Source organism: Ailuropoda melanoleuca, chromosome 2, assembly GCF_002007445.2.
Source record: "Ailuropoda melanoleuca isolate Jingjing chromosome 2, ASM200744v2, whole genome shotgun sequence".
Lineage (NCBI taxonomy): Eukaryota > Metazoa > Chordata > Mammalia > Carnivora > Ursidae > Ailuropoda > Ailuropoda melanoleuca.
Window position 1 is genome coordinate 843,326 of NC_048219.1, and position 16,290 is coordinate 859,615.

At 54.4% G+C, this 16,290-nt stretch overlaps 1 protein-coding gene across 1 annotated transcript; it reads right to left on the minus strand.

The window, feature by feature from the left end:
- Positions 1 to 2,734: 2,734 nt before the first annotated feature.
- PLA2G2E (phospholipase A2 group IIE) lies at positions 2,735 to 6,212 on the minus strand. Its single transcript, XM_002915632.3, has 4 exons — positions 6,116 to 6,212; positions 5,105 to 5,243; positions 4,825 to 4,931; positions 2,735 to 3,011 (listed from the first exon to the last, which is right to left on the minus strand). The coding sequence occupies exons 1-4, from the start codon at positions 6,153 to 6,155 to the stop codon at positions 2,869 to 2,871; spliced, it is 429 nt and encodes a 142-aa protein (XP_002915678.1). The 5' UTR covers positions 6,156 to 6,212; the 3' UTR covers positions 2,735 to 2,868.
- Positions 6,213 to 16,290: the final 10,078 nt, after the last annotated feature.

Consider the following 16,290-nt stretch of genomic DNA (forward strand, 5'->3'; position numbering starts at 1 on the left):
GAGGGACCGGCAGTGTTGCCTGCATACACACTTACTGAAGGTTGGATTCTCCTGCAGTGACACCGTGAAGAACCCCAAAGAAGCAGATGGAGGTCTGTGAAGTCCTATTTGGAAATTCCAATGTGCTTTAGTTTCTAATCACTAACCCAGCAGGTACTTGATCAAACAGGTTTCTTTGATAGGTTTTGTTAGGGGTTAAGTGGGAAGGAAACACATCAATCCAAATGGTGGCATCAAAATTGGAGAGGCAATCTCTGAACATTCAGGAACCGGAGTCCCTCCCGCAGCCTTGAGGCAGCCCCCAGGCCTCATGCATTCCTTCGTTCATTCAGTGGATTAATCAACACTTAGAACAGTGAACAGTGAAAGAACTTAGAGTAGTGCCTGGTAAATGCCAAGACTTGATGAAGTGTCAGCTATTATTACGGCTGTCATTCATTCACAGAACACGAACGCTTCTTATGTGCTAGGCTTTGCTCTGTACCTTCACAAACGCTAACTGGTCTAAACCTTGCCACAGCCAGCCTGCCAGGGGCACGTCCTTGTTCCATTTGGCCCCATGTCAGGGCTTTTTGGATTTTAATGGGCACATGAATCACCCAGGGTGGGGGGAGGTCTTGTTAACCTACAAGTTCTGCCTCCGGGGGCCTGGGGTCAGGTCCAAGATTCTGCATCTCTAACAAGCTCCCCGAGGATGCTGCTGCTGGTGTCCACGGGCTACACGGAACAGCCGGTCTAGAACAGCCGGTCTAGAACAGTTGNCTGGGTCTAGAACAGTTGCTAACTGGCTGAGCAGAGAGGTCCTGGCCTGGAAACTGTGACCTCAAGTTCAGGGATTTTCAGTCCTTTCCACAAGTCTGCAGCCAGCAATGAAGTGTGTGCCCCCCAGACATGTACACGGAATCCAGACCCATTGATTCATTCACCGAACTTTATTGATCACTGGGAAAACAGGCCGCGTTGGGTCTCATGTGTCAATTCCAGTGCTCACTCTGCGGGATGCTGCACACCTTTCGGGTGAGCAGGTGCCCGTCCCGTGGCTGCCTTACGTCCAGCGTGCCCAGAGCATGACCTCTCTCTGTCTCTCCAAGCCCGTTCCCTCTTCCCGTGCGGCTCGCTTATGCAGTGGCATCTATCACTCTAAGATGTTCGTAAGGGCTTTGTGGTTATTTCTCAGCGTATTTATGACTGACAATGCCAAGGCACCGATTTCACTAGCCCAGAAGCCGCTTTGCCCCCTGATGGAGGGAGATCCAGGTGTAAGCTAAGTTTAGGTGTCCTCCTCGTGACCTAAACCAAGTGGACACCAGAGGGCGCCTCAGGACCACTCTTCCCACAAAGGCTCTCGCTGGCTTCCCCAGTCCCTGTGTTGCTAAGACCTGACTCTACCAAGGATTGGCATCCTTCACAGCGGCAAAGCGCGCTCACCTGCCCCCCGCTTTGTTTTGGCCAACACAGAGCTGCTTCACCTTCAAAGTTTATGGTGATCATCCTTTAGATTTCTTCCTGCTCTTTCCTGCCCTCAAAGTCCTGAAAGTTGCAGACATGCACGAAAAGGACACAGGGCGTGAACATTTACTGCGTGTCTGCTGTGAGCTTTGTCCCCTCCAGGTAGCACCTTTCCCATGTGTGGAGCGGGCTCATCCCCATCCTGGCAGGTTTTATCCACATACTGTAGATAGTGGAGAGAATTCTGTCCATAGCGAGGATTAGAATCTGCTAAAGTACATTGTTTCCGGGATAGGCTGCGTCCCACATGGGGGGACGCCTTCGGTGCGTTAAATTCTTCGTGGCTCCAGAGTTAGAGGCTGGAGGCTGACATCTTTCCACTTCCCCTCCCTGTATCAGGAGCCTGACCCGGCCTGGGCACCCTTGCGGGGGACCTTCTCTGGGCACTCTGGGCTGTCTGAGATGACAACAGAGGGTTGGGTTGACATGGCCGTACATGGCCATACGGAGTGTCACTGGTTGATACCAAATTGTGAAGACACGGAGGCACACCGGCTGGGAGTGTGGACACCCCCTGAAGTAGTAATTCCCCTCTGCGACCCCTGCACACCACTCTGTCAGAGGAGGGATTTGGACAGACTGATTCTAGAGCTTTGTTTCACACTTAGCCAGTCAGGGATTTGAGGCCTGATGACATGGTGGGGACAATATTTTTAGGTTGGTATTTTTCATGCTTCTCACATGACACCGTCTGGCCAGAGAGATTCCTTCTGGAGATTGCCATTANTGCTAAAGGGGAGGGATTTGAGGCCTGATGACATGGTGGGGACAATATTTGTAGGTTGGTATTTTTCATGCTTCTCACATGACACCGTCTGGCCAGAGAGATTCCTTCTGGAGATTGCCATTATTGTTTTGCAGAAGATTGTAGAATGTTAGAAAAACAGAATAACAAAAACTTACTATAAGGGGAAATGGAAAGGACAGAACATTAGAATTGCACGCCTGGGGCCATGGTGTCAGATTGGTTCCTGCCCTATCCCCAGTGCTTAGCGCATTGCTGGCACGTGGTAGAGACTCAAAAAAAAAAAGTGAATGAATGCAACTGTAGACTAATGAAATCCTATAATGATAGAATCTGAGAATCAGAGAATATTAGAATTAGGGGACAACATTATTCACTTGTTCAGAAGAGGGAACGGAGATCTCAGGACTGGGTTATAGAATCTTCTGGGTGCTAAAGGGTCTCTTGTCTCTTCCTAGGGGGACGAGTGATGGTCCAGGCCACAGTCTGGGAGGTCTCAGGGAAGGATGGGTGTGCAGGAAAGGAATTTTCTGGAAGGAGCGCCTTTGGTGTCAGTGCTGCCCAGGCCTGGGGCCACTGGAGGCCGGAGTACAGAGCGGAGGCGGGGCCCGGGCCTAGCAGGGTGGTGTGGGGCCACTGCACAGCTTGTTGGGGTAACGGACGAAGTTGCGGTTGTAGGTGCCCAAGTTGTGGCGGAAGCAGAGGGCGGCCGTCCGGTCACACTCGCAGGTCTGACGCTGGCAGGCGGTTTTGCCGTCTGATGGGACAAGGTGAGTCAGGGACCCTGTGGCTCAGGCCTCCCGCTCTCTGGGGTCCACGTCTCTGCCCCATTCTGCTGGAAGCCCACTACTGCAGGGGTGTGTCGGGTGTGGGGGAGAGACGGGGAGTCTGGGGGGGGTTCTGCTTTCTCTGTTCTTCCTTCCTCTCCCAAGCCCATGCACCCCGCCTTGGCCCTCTGGCTGGCCCGGGGACAGACCATCTGGTTCTCTAAGGCACCTGCTGCAGCCCCGGGGAGGATTTCTAGATTACCCCCTCCCCAGGTGAGGCAGGGCTGGTGGTGGAGTGCAGGCACCAAGCTGACCGGGGAGCAAGAAATGGCAGCGACTCAGTCCCGGTGGCCTGCGCACCCCGGAGCAGCCTGGGCCCAGACTGGAGCCCGTCGGAACTGAAGCCTGGGGCCTGCTCGGGCCCTGGGCCTGTCTCCACCCAAGGGGACAGAGCGTGTTTTTCTGGCATTTATCTTAGGGCCCCCCTCACACCCGGCCTGGGCTTGGAGCTGGCTTCGGCTCTGCAAGCCCCGGGGCCCCCAGAGCCTCCCCTTCTCTCCTCTGCCTCTGTCTGCCCTCAGTGGCTCTGGCTCCTCCCTGGCCCCGAGAGTACATCTCACGGAGATGTCCTGGGCTCCTCATTTTCCCCTCAAAGGTCAGCCTCCACTTCCCATCAGGGTTCTGCCTGCACCTGCTATTCCAGCAAAACTCAGGGGTTTATCAGCCACGTCGGTTCTTTCGGGTGGTTCTTGGTAGGAGCTGGGGGAAGCAGGGGAAATGAGTGTGATGGGCTCCATTTTATAGATGAGGAAACAGGCTTTTGAGAGGTTCTGTCTCTTGCCCAAAGTCACCCAGTAGGGAGGAGGGGAAGCCCTGAGCCTCTGACCCTATTCTCCTGACACCTCTCCTCAATCATCCCCTCAGTGCCATCCGGACAGGTGACTTGTTCCTACCTTGCATAAACCTGCGGTGACAGGGAGCTCACTACCTGACAAAGCTGCCTTGCTGAGTAGATAGGTGGCTGCAGGAGCAAGAGACTGAGCTAAATCTGCCTCCAGTGGTTCTGGTCCTGGCTCTGCCCCCTCCCCAAGGACGGATCTTAGCATCTGAGCTGGCCTCTTTGACCCTCCTGGGTTCTTCTGCTGCCCCCTCACTCGGCCCCTCCCTCCCTCCAGGCTGTTCTCAGCTTTGCGGTGGGAAGGCTTGGTGCTCTGATATCTGGGCTCCCTCCACTGGGACCGGTGGCGTGGAGCCCCCCACACTGTCACTTGATCCAGGCCACTTCCCTGAGGCTGGGGACCAGAGGAAAACTGTTTGGCTCAAGTGGGCATTGGATCTGGCAAAACTGAGCAAATAGGTCCCTCCTGACAGCTCACTGGGGGGAGTCAGCCTTTGGCAATGGGGTCTGCTGTCCCAAATTGTAGCCCCAGCTCTGTCTTGCTGCTCAGGCCCGGGAGAGGGTGTATGGGTACAGCTCCTCTGGGCCTGGCTCAGCTCTGCCCCCTTTGCGCCTCTTCCCAGAGGCTGGAGCTGGCGGGCCTCTGGTGGGGAGAAGCGCCTGGGGCCAGGGTGGGAGCGCACGGGTCCCGGGATCTTTAGACTGGGTGCCCGCAACCATCTGGGTGCATGGCCAGGCCTCTCTACAATTCTGTGGTGATGCAAGACCCACCTCGCCCATCTCCCCAACCCAGGCTCCGGTCCTGATGAGGAACCCGGGGCCGCCATCAGCAGGCGGTTACCGTCTGAAGCTTCCCCGCCACCCCCCGACCCGGTGTCTGGGGCACTCCAGAGCTGTTCGCTTACCACAGAAGATGTTGTGTCTGCTGGCTGAGAAGAGATACCTTTCCAGTTTGGGTTCACAGCCCAGCTTCTCCAGACGCCCGTAGCAGCAGTCGTGGGCATGGCAGCACCTGGAAGGGTCACGGGCAACCCGGAGGGGCCTGTGAGCCAGGCTGGGCTGGGCCAGGGGCTGCCGGGGGGCCCAGGGCTCAAAGGGGCTCAAAGGAGAGGTCAGCCTCCACTTGCTGGGTGTCCCAGCTCCTCCCCGCTCCCAAGAGGTCCCCCTACTGGGCCGTCCACTCACCAGTCTGTCTGGTCCACGGGCCAGTGGGAACCACCAACGCCACAGTAACAGCCATAGTCGTTGTACTGCAGGGCCGGCCTCCCCGTCATCCTCTCGATCATCACCCCAAACTGGACCAGGTTCCCGCCAGCCAGGGCCACTGCGGGGACGGGGGCAGAGGCCGGCAGACCAGCCAGGGCTCTGCCGTCTGCAGCCAGCTTCCCCCATGTCCCCTCCAGTCTGAGTCCAGACCCCTCCCCGACTGTCCAGTTAACCCCACCTCCCCAAGCACCTTGCTCCCAGCAACAATGACGCTAATCAGTAATAATGTTCCCACGCCATCGGGCCCACCTCGATGCCTACTGCTCACCTCGTAGTGACAACGCTCCCAGTGCCCCTCCCACTCTCCTCCCTCCTCTCCAGAATACCACCCACTCATCCTCCNCCACGCCGTCGGGCCCACCTCGATGCCTACTGCTCACCCCGTAGTGACAACGCTCCCAGTGCCCCTCCCACTCTCCTCCCTCCTCTCCAGAATACCACCCACTCATCCTCCCGCTTGCCCTGCACTGCTCCCCAAAAGTACTGGGTCATTGGGTCCTGATCATTTCCCTAGGCATCAGCTCCGTGCTCCAGAGCACTCTGTCCCAACCAAGTCCCATCAGATGGTACTGGATCGGCTTCATGACCACCCGGGGTTCCCCAAATGCCTCCAGCTCCTGCTAGTACAGCAGTGGGGGCCTGCCCACCCAGGCAGGATGGAGCCCAAAATGGAAGCTAATGGGGAGGGGGTGGGGTGTGGGTGGCAGGAGCCTCATGTGTGCTCTCTTGGGTCCCCACCAGCCTCTTTCCTGTGCCCTCCCAGACCACCTGGGCTGCATTCCCCCCCCACCCCTCCCTTCTTCCCTGGCCAGTGCTGCCTCGGGCACAACTGGCCTCGTGATGACCCCCCACACCTTCCCTAGAGCCTCCGGGGAGCTCTCGGTTCCCAGCTGGGGAGGAAGAAGAGGAAAAGTCACATAGGTCACTTACCCAGGAGGCAAAGGAAGGTCAGAAGAGGGGGAGGCTTCATCCTGAGGGAAGGGGAGGTGAGCAGGGGGCAGAGGATCTGGGCTGCAGGAGAAGGAAGTGAGTGGGGTGCCTCTGATCTCGGGGCACCTCCCCAATTAGTTAAATACTGGATCCTGTCCACTCCCCATCATTAACCCCCAAATGCCCAGTGATGCAACTATACTTCCAGGTCTTTGGTCAAGTCCCCAGGGGAGGGGCCAGCCTGGGGACCGTGGACTTGGTTCCCAGGCGGTTTTCGGGGAGTAGTCTGTGGCTCTCTCTTTTCCCTGCCTCTCCCTTCACCTACCCCTTACCAAAAATCAAGGTGCTAGCTCCCACCGGCTGGGCTGTGAGCCAGGGGCTGCACCAAAGGCTTTTCATTCTTGGCATCTTTTTCTCATCCCCATTTTACTGATGCAGCAACTGAGGCCCGGAAAAGTGGAGAAACTTATGTCCACGTGGCCATGTCTGCCCTGTTCCCATGCTGTTAGCTACTGCAACATGCCCTCTGCTCCCTGTCCCCCACCCCAGACTCCGCGTTACCCAGAGGGAGAGCACTGAGGGCAGCTTGACCACGAGGCAGGACCCTGGGGACCCGGAGGACCATTTGTCCAAGATCAAACAGGCCGGAGGCTGGGAGCTCAGCCAGCTGAGCTTAGGGATTTTTCTTCATTGTTCTTTCCTGGGCAGGCTGCTGCTTGTTTGACAAGCAGTGGAAATGCTCCCAGATGTGACTTCTGTCTCCCTAGATCCCCAGACAGTGGCGCAGTGTGGCAGCCGTAGAAAGAGGCTCAGCCTGAGTCAGCTGGAAAACCCACATTCCAGCATGGACTGGAAACTTCCATCCTTTTGATGTTATCTTAAGGGGATCAGTTGGGGAGACCATAGCCCCTGGCCCAGCTTGTCTCCCAGCATGAGCTGCCATCCCCATTGTCAGGCCAGAACACGGAGGCCAGGCTTCAGGGCTTGGCTAGAGGTTGGGGGGATGGAAGAAGGGCCCCAGCTCTGTTGTGGTAGGAGACTGTGAAGTCCCACTGGACATGGGCGCACAGTGGCCTAGCTGGCTGGCTGCCGCCCACGCCCCTGAGTCCATGTCGGCAGAAGTGGAAGCAAGAGGCACCCCTTGTCCTAGCCTGCAACTTCCTCCTGCCCTGCCCTCCCTGTTCCTGGTCTGGAGCTGGGATAAACTTGACCAGCCACTTCCATCAGCACAGGACCTGGGAGCTGCCTGATCTGCAGGCTTGTGGTCCTGTTTCCACCACTTAGGTGGGTCCTTTGCCTTGCTCATCTCCTTAGTTTTCCTGTCTGTATAATGGGCATGGAAGGCATCCCACCTTGCCTCCTGGGTGGCTAGCCCCCTCTNCATGGAAGGCATCCCACCTTGCCTTCTGGGTGGCTAGCCCCCTCTGAGTATTTACCACGTACCAGGACAGTGCCAAAAGCCCTTCTTAGGCAAGATCTCAAGGAGCCTTCCGACAGCCCCACGACGCCGTAGCTCTGATCACCCCACTTTACGGAGAAGCAAACGGAGGCACCCGCCTAAATCCACGGTGAGCCAGAATTTGGGCCCAGGCAGTTCAAAGGGCTTACCTCGTGCCTCTAGTAGGGCTGGTGCCTAGCACGTGTGATATTTTTAGGGGCTTCCAAAATATTTTAATTTCTTTAAAATCAGAATGACTATAATCCAGCCTGGATCTATTGGTCTTCCTACCAATAGGGTCATAACATTTGCTTTCCACTTTTATTTATTTATTTATTTATTTATTTATTTATTTAATTTATCTATTTTAATGGAGGGAAGTACCCATGAAAGCAAAAGTCATGTCACCACCTGAGACTGATACCCAGCAGAAGGCCTGCCCCTCAGGAGCTGGTCTGCTGCCGATGCGGGGTCTCACACCGCAGAGGGGAAGGACTCCCCCACACCAGATCCATGACACCATAGTTAGGGGTACAGGCCCTTGGGCGGGTGCCACCCGCGGAGGGGAAGAGACCGGCTGGGTGGCGGGATCTCTGCCAGTGATTTGGGATTAGAAGTTTGTAAGGCAGGGTAAAGCTGGGTGAGCACAGCCCTGCCACGTGCCCCTCCCATTTCCTGCTCCCGACTCCTCCTGGAACTCACCCCCCCAGACCAGAGTTAAGACTCTAGACTGGGGGTGGGGAAGCAGGCCAGGGAGGTGAGTGCCCCTGGCCAGGATCACCCAGCAACCATGAGTCACGGTCTCCAGAGAGGGGGCTCCCCTTTGCTCACCACTGCCTTTTGATTTTAACGAGGGCACCTGGCAGCCCCTGGCTCCTGGCCTGGGTCACGAGAGCCCAAACAGTGAGTCACTGAGGAACTAAGTCTAAACAACTGAAAAGGAGCTTTGATTCCTGGGAGGTTCGGCCCCTGCCCTTCCTGCAGCAGCGTAAGGGTGTTTCCCCGGAAGGGCCGGGTTTCGGAGGCAGTTCCTTTGGTGAGCCATTTGGACTCCCAGGCTGACCAGGATGGGACCCCTACCAGCTCCTCCCATGTGCACCTGGGGCAGACAACCAAGGCCTGTGGGGCCAGAGCCAGGCAGGGAAATCTAGGCGGGCTTGTAGGCAGAGGTGTCCCCAGCTGAGGTTTTTTTGGGGGAGGGGCGGGGGTTTGGGGATGACTTGGAGTTTCAGGCATTCGGGACCTGTGTCTGGTGTTATAGTTTTCACACAGTGACACAATGTGGTCACTGCATCAGGAAAATGCATTGGGACTGGAGTGTCTGCTCTGCCACTTAGGGGCTGGGTGACCTTGGCCAGGCCTGTCACCTCTCTGAGCTTAGCTTTGTCACCCGTAATAGGGGGATAATTGGGACCGGACAGAAAGGAAATGAAGGGTGTAGAGTTCTCTGCGGGGTGCTGCACCCAGGGGAGACCCCCACAGATGTTGGGCCCCTCCTTCCCTTCCTCCTTACCTGGCCACAGGGGAGCCAGCTGCTGTCCCGGGAGCTCCAAGCACTTATGGCCGCTGGGGTGGAGCATACGCGGCTGGGCCAGGGCCCCCAGCGCTCCAGCAGGATGACGGCCTCCACTTGACAAATTTTAACTTCCTTGACAGAGGGTGGTTGGGCGGGAGGTGAGTAGAAGGAACAGAGCCCAGTCTCGAAGCAACGTCTTCTTTCTCCTGGCGTAAACGTGTTCCTTGTAGCGGAGAAGCTGTCGCCACCACCATCATCCTCAACTCACCATTTCCTAAGCTCCAGGCGGGCCGCATGCACCAGGCTGAGAGCTTGATCTCGTCACCTCTGGCTCCCCTCAGAGCCCGATGACGCCTGCAGACGTCTCCCAGCAAAGCGGGGTCACCTTATTCCTGAAAGGATTCGTTGCCTCTTCAGTCAGTCACCTGTACTGGGGACTTCCTACGTGCGGGGCAGACACCGAAGAGCCATACGCTGTGATTCCAGCCCTCATGGAGCTCACAGTCCGTAGGGAGACAGACATTAGTAATCACATACTGAAGGGAAACTGACAAATAGGCCTAAGTGGTTTGACAGGATGTTCCATGGGCCTATGGGAGCAATTATGGGGGTGTCTGATCCGGGAAGGGGGCCAGTGAGGGCTCCTCTGTGGAAGAAATGGTTTAGCAGGGATCTCAAGAAATTAATCGGGTGAAGGGGAAGGCAGAGAGAGTTTAGTTAGAGAGACAGCCTATGCAAAGGCCCTGTGGTCCGAGGGACATGCATCCAGGAGGGGCTGAGAGGTGGCAGAGGTAGCTGTGCTACTTACTGGTGGGCGGGCCTCAAAGGACATGATTCACTGGGAAGCTGACCCCGGGAACTTGACCTCCTGGTCACCCCACGGTATGCCTTTTGTTTGAGCCTGATGGGCAGGTGGTCTGGAGCTTGCAGAATGCTGGAGAGGGCCCCGGAGTCCCCCATGAGGATGAGGCCCCTCTCCGAAGGAGATCTGTGGTATTCTCCTCCCAATGGGGAGACGCCGTGGACACCCGAAGGCCAGGGAGACTCGTCCCTCCGCTGGGAACTGGCTTTGTACGGCTGTCATCACACAGCTGGGCTCTCCCCTTTGTAATGGGGAGGAAAGAACAAGAATCCTCGGCGTGGGCCTGTTGTCATCTTTTATAAGGTCGCCAATGTCCTTGTAAAATGGCACAGCTGCGCCTTGTTGGTCTTTGTCCAGGGAATAATGGAACGCCAATGAAGGGTTTTACACCAGGAGGCGTCCTGCTCGTATCCGTGTTTGGACAAGATGGAGCTGGCTGCCGAGGGAACCAACAGGAGGGACAGCGGTCAGGAAGAGAAGTCCAGTTCGCAGGTACCCCACCAGCTCCAGGATGGCGTGGGCTGCACGCACCGGGTGACGGGAGGGGCTGTGCTGGGCCATACTAGGTGGGTGGTGGCGATGGAGAGATGGTGTGAGTGTATCGGGCCACCACTGTGTTCACTGAGGCTTGATGGGTGCGGGGGTCATGGGGAGGGACAGGAAACAGCAGCTAGTTCCACGCTGACCCAAGGAGGGAGAGGGAGGGGGGACTTGGGAGTAGGGACGCCTGCACAGGTGCAGGCGGGTGCCTGGTGCGGCACAAGTGTCTGTGTGTTTTGCTGGGATGCCTGTGTCTCTGAGCGCCTGTGTGTGTGTGTTGGGGTGGGGGACGTGTAGGCCCCCGCCCAATGTGAGGGACCCCTTTGCTCCTGAGTGTGGTAGTGTCCCTATTGAGAGGACGTTTTGGGCTCTGGGATCAGGCTGCCTGGCTTTACCATTGGCTAACTGGATACTCTTGGGCAAATGACCTCACTTCCCATGGTCTCAGTGTCCCCACCTGTACAATGGGGACAATAATGGCACCTGATCCTGGTATGGTTGGGAGTTAATCCAACAGTACCTGCAAAGTGCTCAGAAGAGGAACCTGCAAAAAGCACAGTGGTTATGCCTATTGTCGCTGCTAGGAGCAGTCGTACTAGTTAACACAGATTAACTAGCGGGCCTCCCCTGCAAAGCCCCTTCCTGCTTGGAGCCCCCTCCCTACCCCTTCTTTCCCAGAAGACTCCAGAACTTGTTCTGGGTGGTGGTGGTGGGGGGGGCTCGCCGCTAAGACTTAAACGTTTATGGGGTCTGGGTCAAGAGTACACGTGAGGATCCCCATGTCTTGTGTCTAAATATTTAGAAGTTATCGATCAAGCCACCCAGGTGGGAAATAAAGTATGTTTTATTCTTCTATCTAAATACACTTTCGTAACGACAGGTTAAAGAATATATTGAAAACCACAGTGTTTATATGACTGAAAGTCAGACATTATGTCCAAGTCGCTCGAGTTTAATGATTATTGTGTGTGTCTGGGTGCTCTGTTGATGGGGTGGCCATGTTTGAGTGACTTATAGAATACAGACATACATACTTCATAAATGATTGTACCTTTGTTCCATAAAGTTTTCTTGTTCTCATTTCAGCAAAATCTCCAATTACGTGATAGTCAAATTTTTACATAATTTTTGCTCCTCTGACTGTAATGATCTAAATGATTTTTAAAACGTAATTGTATTCAAAGTGTATAAAATCTGTTTCATAAAAAGCAAAGTAAATCTAAAGAGAAAAGTTAAAAATATTTTGATATGCTTGCAAAAAAGATTTTTCTTCTAAGATACTCTAAACTCTCTATTACAATTAATAGGCAAACTATAAATTATAGCCAATGGATATGTAACATTTAAAATGATTTGAATAAAGTTGACTCTTGGGAAGCATTTTTGTTGGAAGGTAATCACAGCTTGCCAAATATTTTTTAAAAATGAAATTACTCGCCATTGAGGAGTTCAGAGTCATGCAGCTGCCACCGTAAAGCTCTGCTATCACCAGACAGTGTTTGCGTCCACCTGCGTTATATACATTTCCCAGTGATACGCATTGTTTGATATGGCCCAGTGTTCCTTAGTGACCCTGTGAACCTGTGGCCCACGAGCGCCTCGACCCCACGAACTGGAAATGACCAGGCACAAGAACATGGGTGTTTGGAATGAGCGGAAGCGATCTTTGCTAAGCAAGACCTGGTGTGTCTTCCAGAGGAAGAGTCTGACGAGGTCAGCCATCCCGGGGCTCCTGCTGCCCACCCATGGCCCCCAACGACCACGCGACCACGAGGCAGCAGTGCAGCTCATAACCTTCTGAGATTTCGAGGCGGGTGCCTTGTGTTGCCAGGACACAAGGCAGGAGGTGCCAGGAAGTGGGTCACCGGGCTGAACGGTGTTAATTACGAGAACAGAGGAGAGAATTGCTAACAAGGAGCCAAGAGGCCAAGAACGGTGCTGACCCAGTGCTGGGTGCTGGCAAGGGCCAGAGGCACTCAAGGGCCTTCCAACAAATTTGGGGTGTGTGTGTGTGCATGACTCTGTGTGTACATGCATGCATGTGTACGTATGCACGTGTGTCTCTGTGTGTATGCATGCGTGTGCATGCATGTATGCATGTACACATCTGTGTGTATGTGTGCCTGTGTGTCTGTGTGTGCTTGTGTGCATGTCTGTGCGAAGTGCAGGTCCTCGAGGGCATGGGAGCCCAGATGGTGCTGGAGGTAGCGATGTCACCATCCGTTTAGCACCTCCTGTGTGTTCTAGGGGCTTTACATTTAACCTTCACCCCAACGCTGTGAAGTGGGCTTTGTTGTTTCTGTTTTACAGATGGTGAGACTTAGGCTCAGAGATCTGCCAAGGAATTAACCAGCCAAGGCCACAGCTTGCCCAAGTCACAGGATGCCTCCCAAGCCAGTCTCAGGCTGTTGCTCCATGCTGCCTCCCAGTGGTGAGTTTAGGAACAGGCCTGCCGTGCTTGCCGGGGTCCTGGGTCCTGGGTCCTGGGTGCTGGGTCCTGGAAGCTGGTGTCTAGTTCCATGGAGGCACTGAAGCTGACCTCGGTGGCCTCCTCGGACCATTTGTGCTTTGGTTCTCCACAGTCTGCTGCTCTGCCCTCCCTCGAGGTACCCAGGTACCCAGAACCCAATCCTTACGGTTTCTTTGGCTCCTGACCTGGATTTCTTGAAACTGAGAACTTCCTCCTCTGACTGAGATCCACCATGTGACATCACCAGTGCCCCAGTGCTCAGGGATGCTGCTCCCCGGAACTTGAGAAGCCCGAGGCAGAGGCTAGAGGAAAGAATTCCGAACAAGGAGGTGAGAGCTCAGGCTTCGGGCTCTGCTGCTAACCCACTGCACCGAATCCAAACCAATTCAGTAAAATGGTGGAGCTGAACTCCTCCTAGAGAAAATCCAGAAGCACCCCGTGCTGGGTCTGGGCAATTCTGGAGGTGTTTTCTCTAAGCCCCAGAGTTTTCATCCAAGGATATGAATCTTGCTGTTGCAAGTCGTTGGAAGATGTGCGTGTGATACCCAGGAAGGCCACACACTCAGAATCTCAGAGGCTGGGGTGCCTCCCTGACAACCGCATTCCTTTAAAGGGAAACGCTGGCCCTGGGAAGACAGCCCAGTGAGATAAAACGCGAGCACAAAGAGAACATCTCAGAAACAAGGCAAAGGAGCTCGGAGGCTCCCAGGGAGGCTTACAACAGAAATGAAGAAGCTGCCAGAAGTCAGAGAAACTGCCCCACTGTTGCCTGGAGATCCCCAAACAGGTGCCCGTGAATGGTAACCAAGTCCCAGCAAAGAGCGAAAAGAATCCAACACCTTCAACTTGGCAACCGTGTAGGGCCCTGGCACGTGTCCACACTGTGGACCCCAGCGCACAGACGAACAAAAGTGCGCGTGCGGCCCCAGCAGCAGGGTGGTGGAGAGCGCCAGGGAGCCACTGAGGACAGAGGGGCCAGTTCGCTCTGCATGCGTGGAGGGGAACTGTCACCTGAGCTGGGCCTTGGAGGGCGAACGGGGTCCAGCTGATCATAGTCCCGAGGAGGGAAATGCGGTGAGAGCCGTGGGTACAGACGCGCAGGGGCCCAGAAGGCTCGTGGACGCCTTTGCTTTTCTCTGCTCAGAATCCCTTCTACCCGTCATCCCATTTTCCGCCTCAAATTCTAGGTGGTCCTGGTGGAACTGCCAATCACAATGAGGCCCCACCCCCAAAAGCAGGCACATGGCTCGAGCCGACCAATCAGACAGGGACTCCACTTCTTCCGCGGAACCGTGCACTAGCTTGAGGCGGATGGACAGAGCCATTCCGTCCTTAATGTCTTTTGTTTTTAAATTTTATTTATTTATTTATTTATTTATTTATTTATTTATTTATTTATTTAAGATAGAGGGAGAGTGCCAGGGGTGGGGAGGTAGAGGGAGGAGGAGGAGAGAATCTCAGACTCACGCTGAGCTGACCTGGGGCTCGACCCCACAACGCTGAGATGGTGACCTGAGCCCAAGAGAAGGATGCTCAACTGCCTGAGCCACCCAGGCGCCCCTGTCTGTAGCGTCCTGAAGAGACTAACGAGGTCTTGCTGGAGACTCCTTGCCTTCTGTCTCTCCCAAGTCCTGCTGGATCAGCTTTTCTTTCTATTTCACGAGACACCCAACTTCCTTTACCCAAATTCTTTTTTGGCTTTGGCTGGGCAGAAGTTTCTGCAGCTCGCAAACAAAGGTATTTAATTGATACCAGGAAGAAGGTTGTAGGCCACAGGCCGGGAGGGGAGAGGTGGAACCGGATAGAGGTGGGACCGTGATTTGGCACACGAGTGGCCTGTGATACCCAGAGTCGCTAAACAGCCATCTGCTCACCAAGGGTAAAGCTTGGAGGCCTGGGTGGTTGCTGACATACAGCAATTTAAAGTGGGTGAGGAATGGGGAGGCCTCGTGATGGGACGGTTGCTTTGACAAAATAAGGGTAATTAAAGAGGGAGATATTTATCATACCGGGCACCACCTTACACGATATATGTCCGGTTTCTTTGTTTATTTCTCCTGTTCTCCCTGAAGAGAACGTGAGTTCCTGTACTTTGTCTTGAGCGCAGCTCTATCCCCAGTTCTAGAACAATTCCCGGCACGCGGGCACTTAGGTATTTGATGGGCAAATGCACGTGTGAATGAACAGCTTCAGATCCTCAAGCTTCGGATTTCCAGAGTAAGAAGCAGAAGGGTAATCCCAGGAAGAATCGAAGGGATTTGCTAATTCATGTTTTCCAAAATCTGGGGAGAAATTGCGAGCATAGATATTGGGGCTCTTCCATCAAGAATGAAATGTTGGATCAGGTTGGACATATTACTCTGGGTGCCCTGGCCATGGTTCTGTAACTAGGGGTGCTAATTTGGGCAGCCCTCTGAGTCTAATGTTGCCAAGTTGGCAAGTTCAAATGTGGGTATGCACCACACAGCATGGAAAGCCAGATTCATTGTCTTAATGTGTGGGGAGGAGACTTGAATTTCTGGTTGTTCTCTATCTATCCCTTGCACCCTGGCACTACCCACTCTCTCACTTATCACCCCCCTGAACCCCCCCAGGGTACAGATTCCTCCTCCATCACTCTCACTTTGAGAACCGAAGTGGGGAGGGGAGCATAATAATTTTAAGAAAGCTTATCCCAGGCTTTTCTTTCTCAGCCAGTGATGTTGGTGGAGGGCCTGCAGTTAAAATTATTTTGGAGGGGTTGAGGGATGCCCAGGGATGCCTGGCCAGGAGGCAGCAGGCAATCACTGGGACAAATGAGTGGGGTCATCATGACAGGTAGTCAGTGGGTGAGGTGATGAGATCTCAGAGCATGGGCTGATCCACATGGGAATCATCAGAGATGAAATGGGCTGGTGACCCTCTGCGTCACACCTGAATGACCAGAATGAAGTCCCCTAGGGTCCAGGAGCCCGTCAGAAGGAAAGCCAGACGGGCCTTGGATTTCTATTGCACATAGTTGTCATTCATTGTAGGACTTCCTTTTAGTATCTTTGTGAATTTGACGCACTGTTTTTCGGACTTTATGTCTTCGACTTAGCTTACCTTCTTATTTTGTTGAAATACATCCTCAGATAATTTTCTGGGAAAAAGAAGCAAACTTCTAAATCTTTCTCTATCCCAAAATATCTTGGCTCCCTCATACTTCCTCTGGATGTAGACGTCCAGCCCAGGGGTTGGCAGACTAGGGCCCATGGACCAAGCCCAGCCTTGTGCCCGATTCCTCTCCTTTTGTAGATAATCTGTTTATTTCCCCCTCTTTCATGGACGCTTTTAGGATCCCTTCTTTGTCTTTAGTGTTCTAAAATCT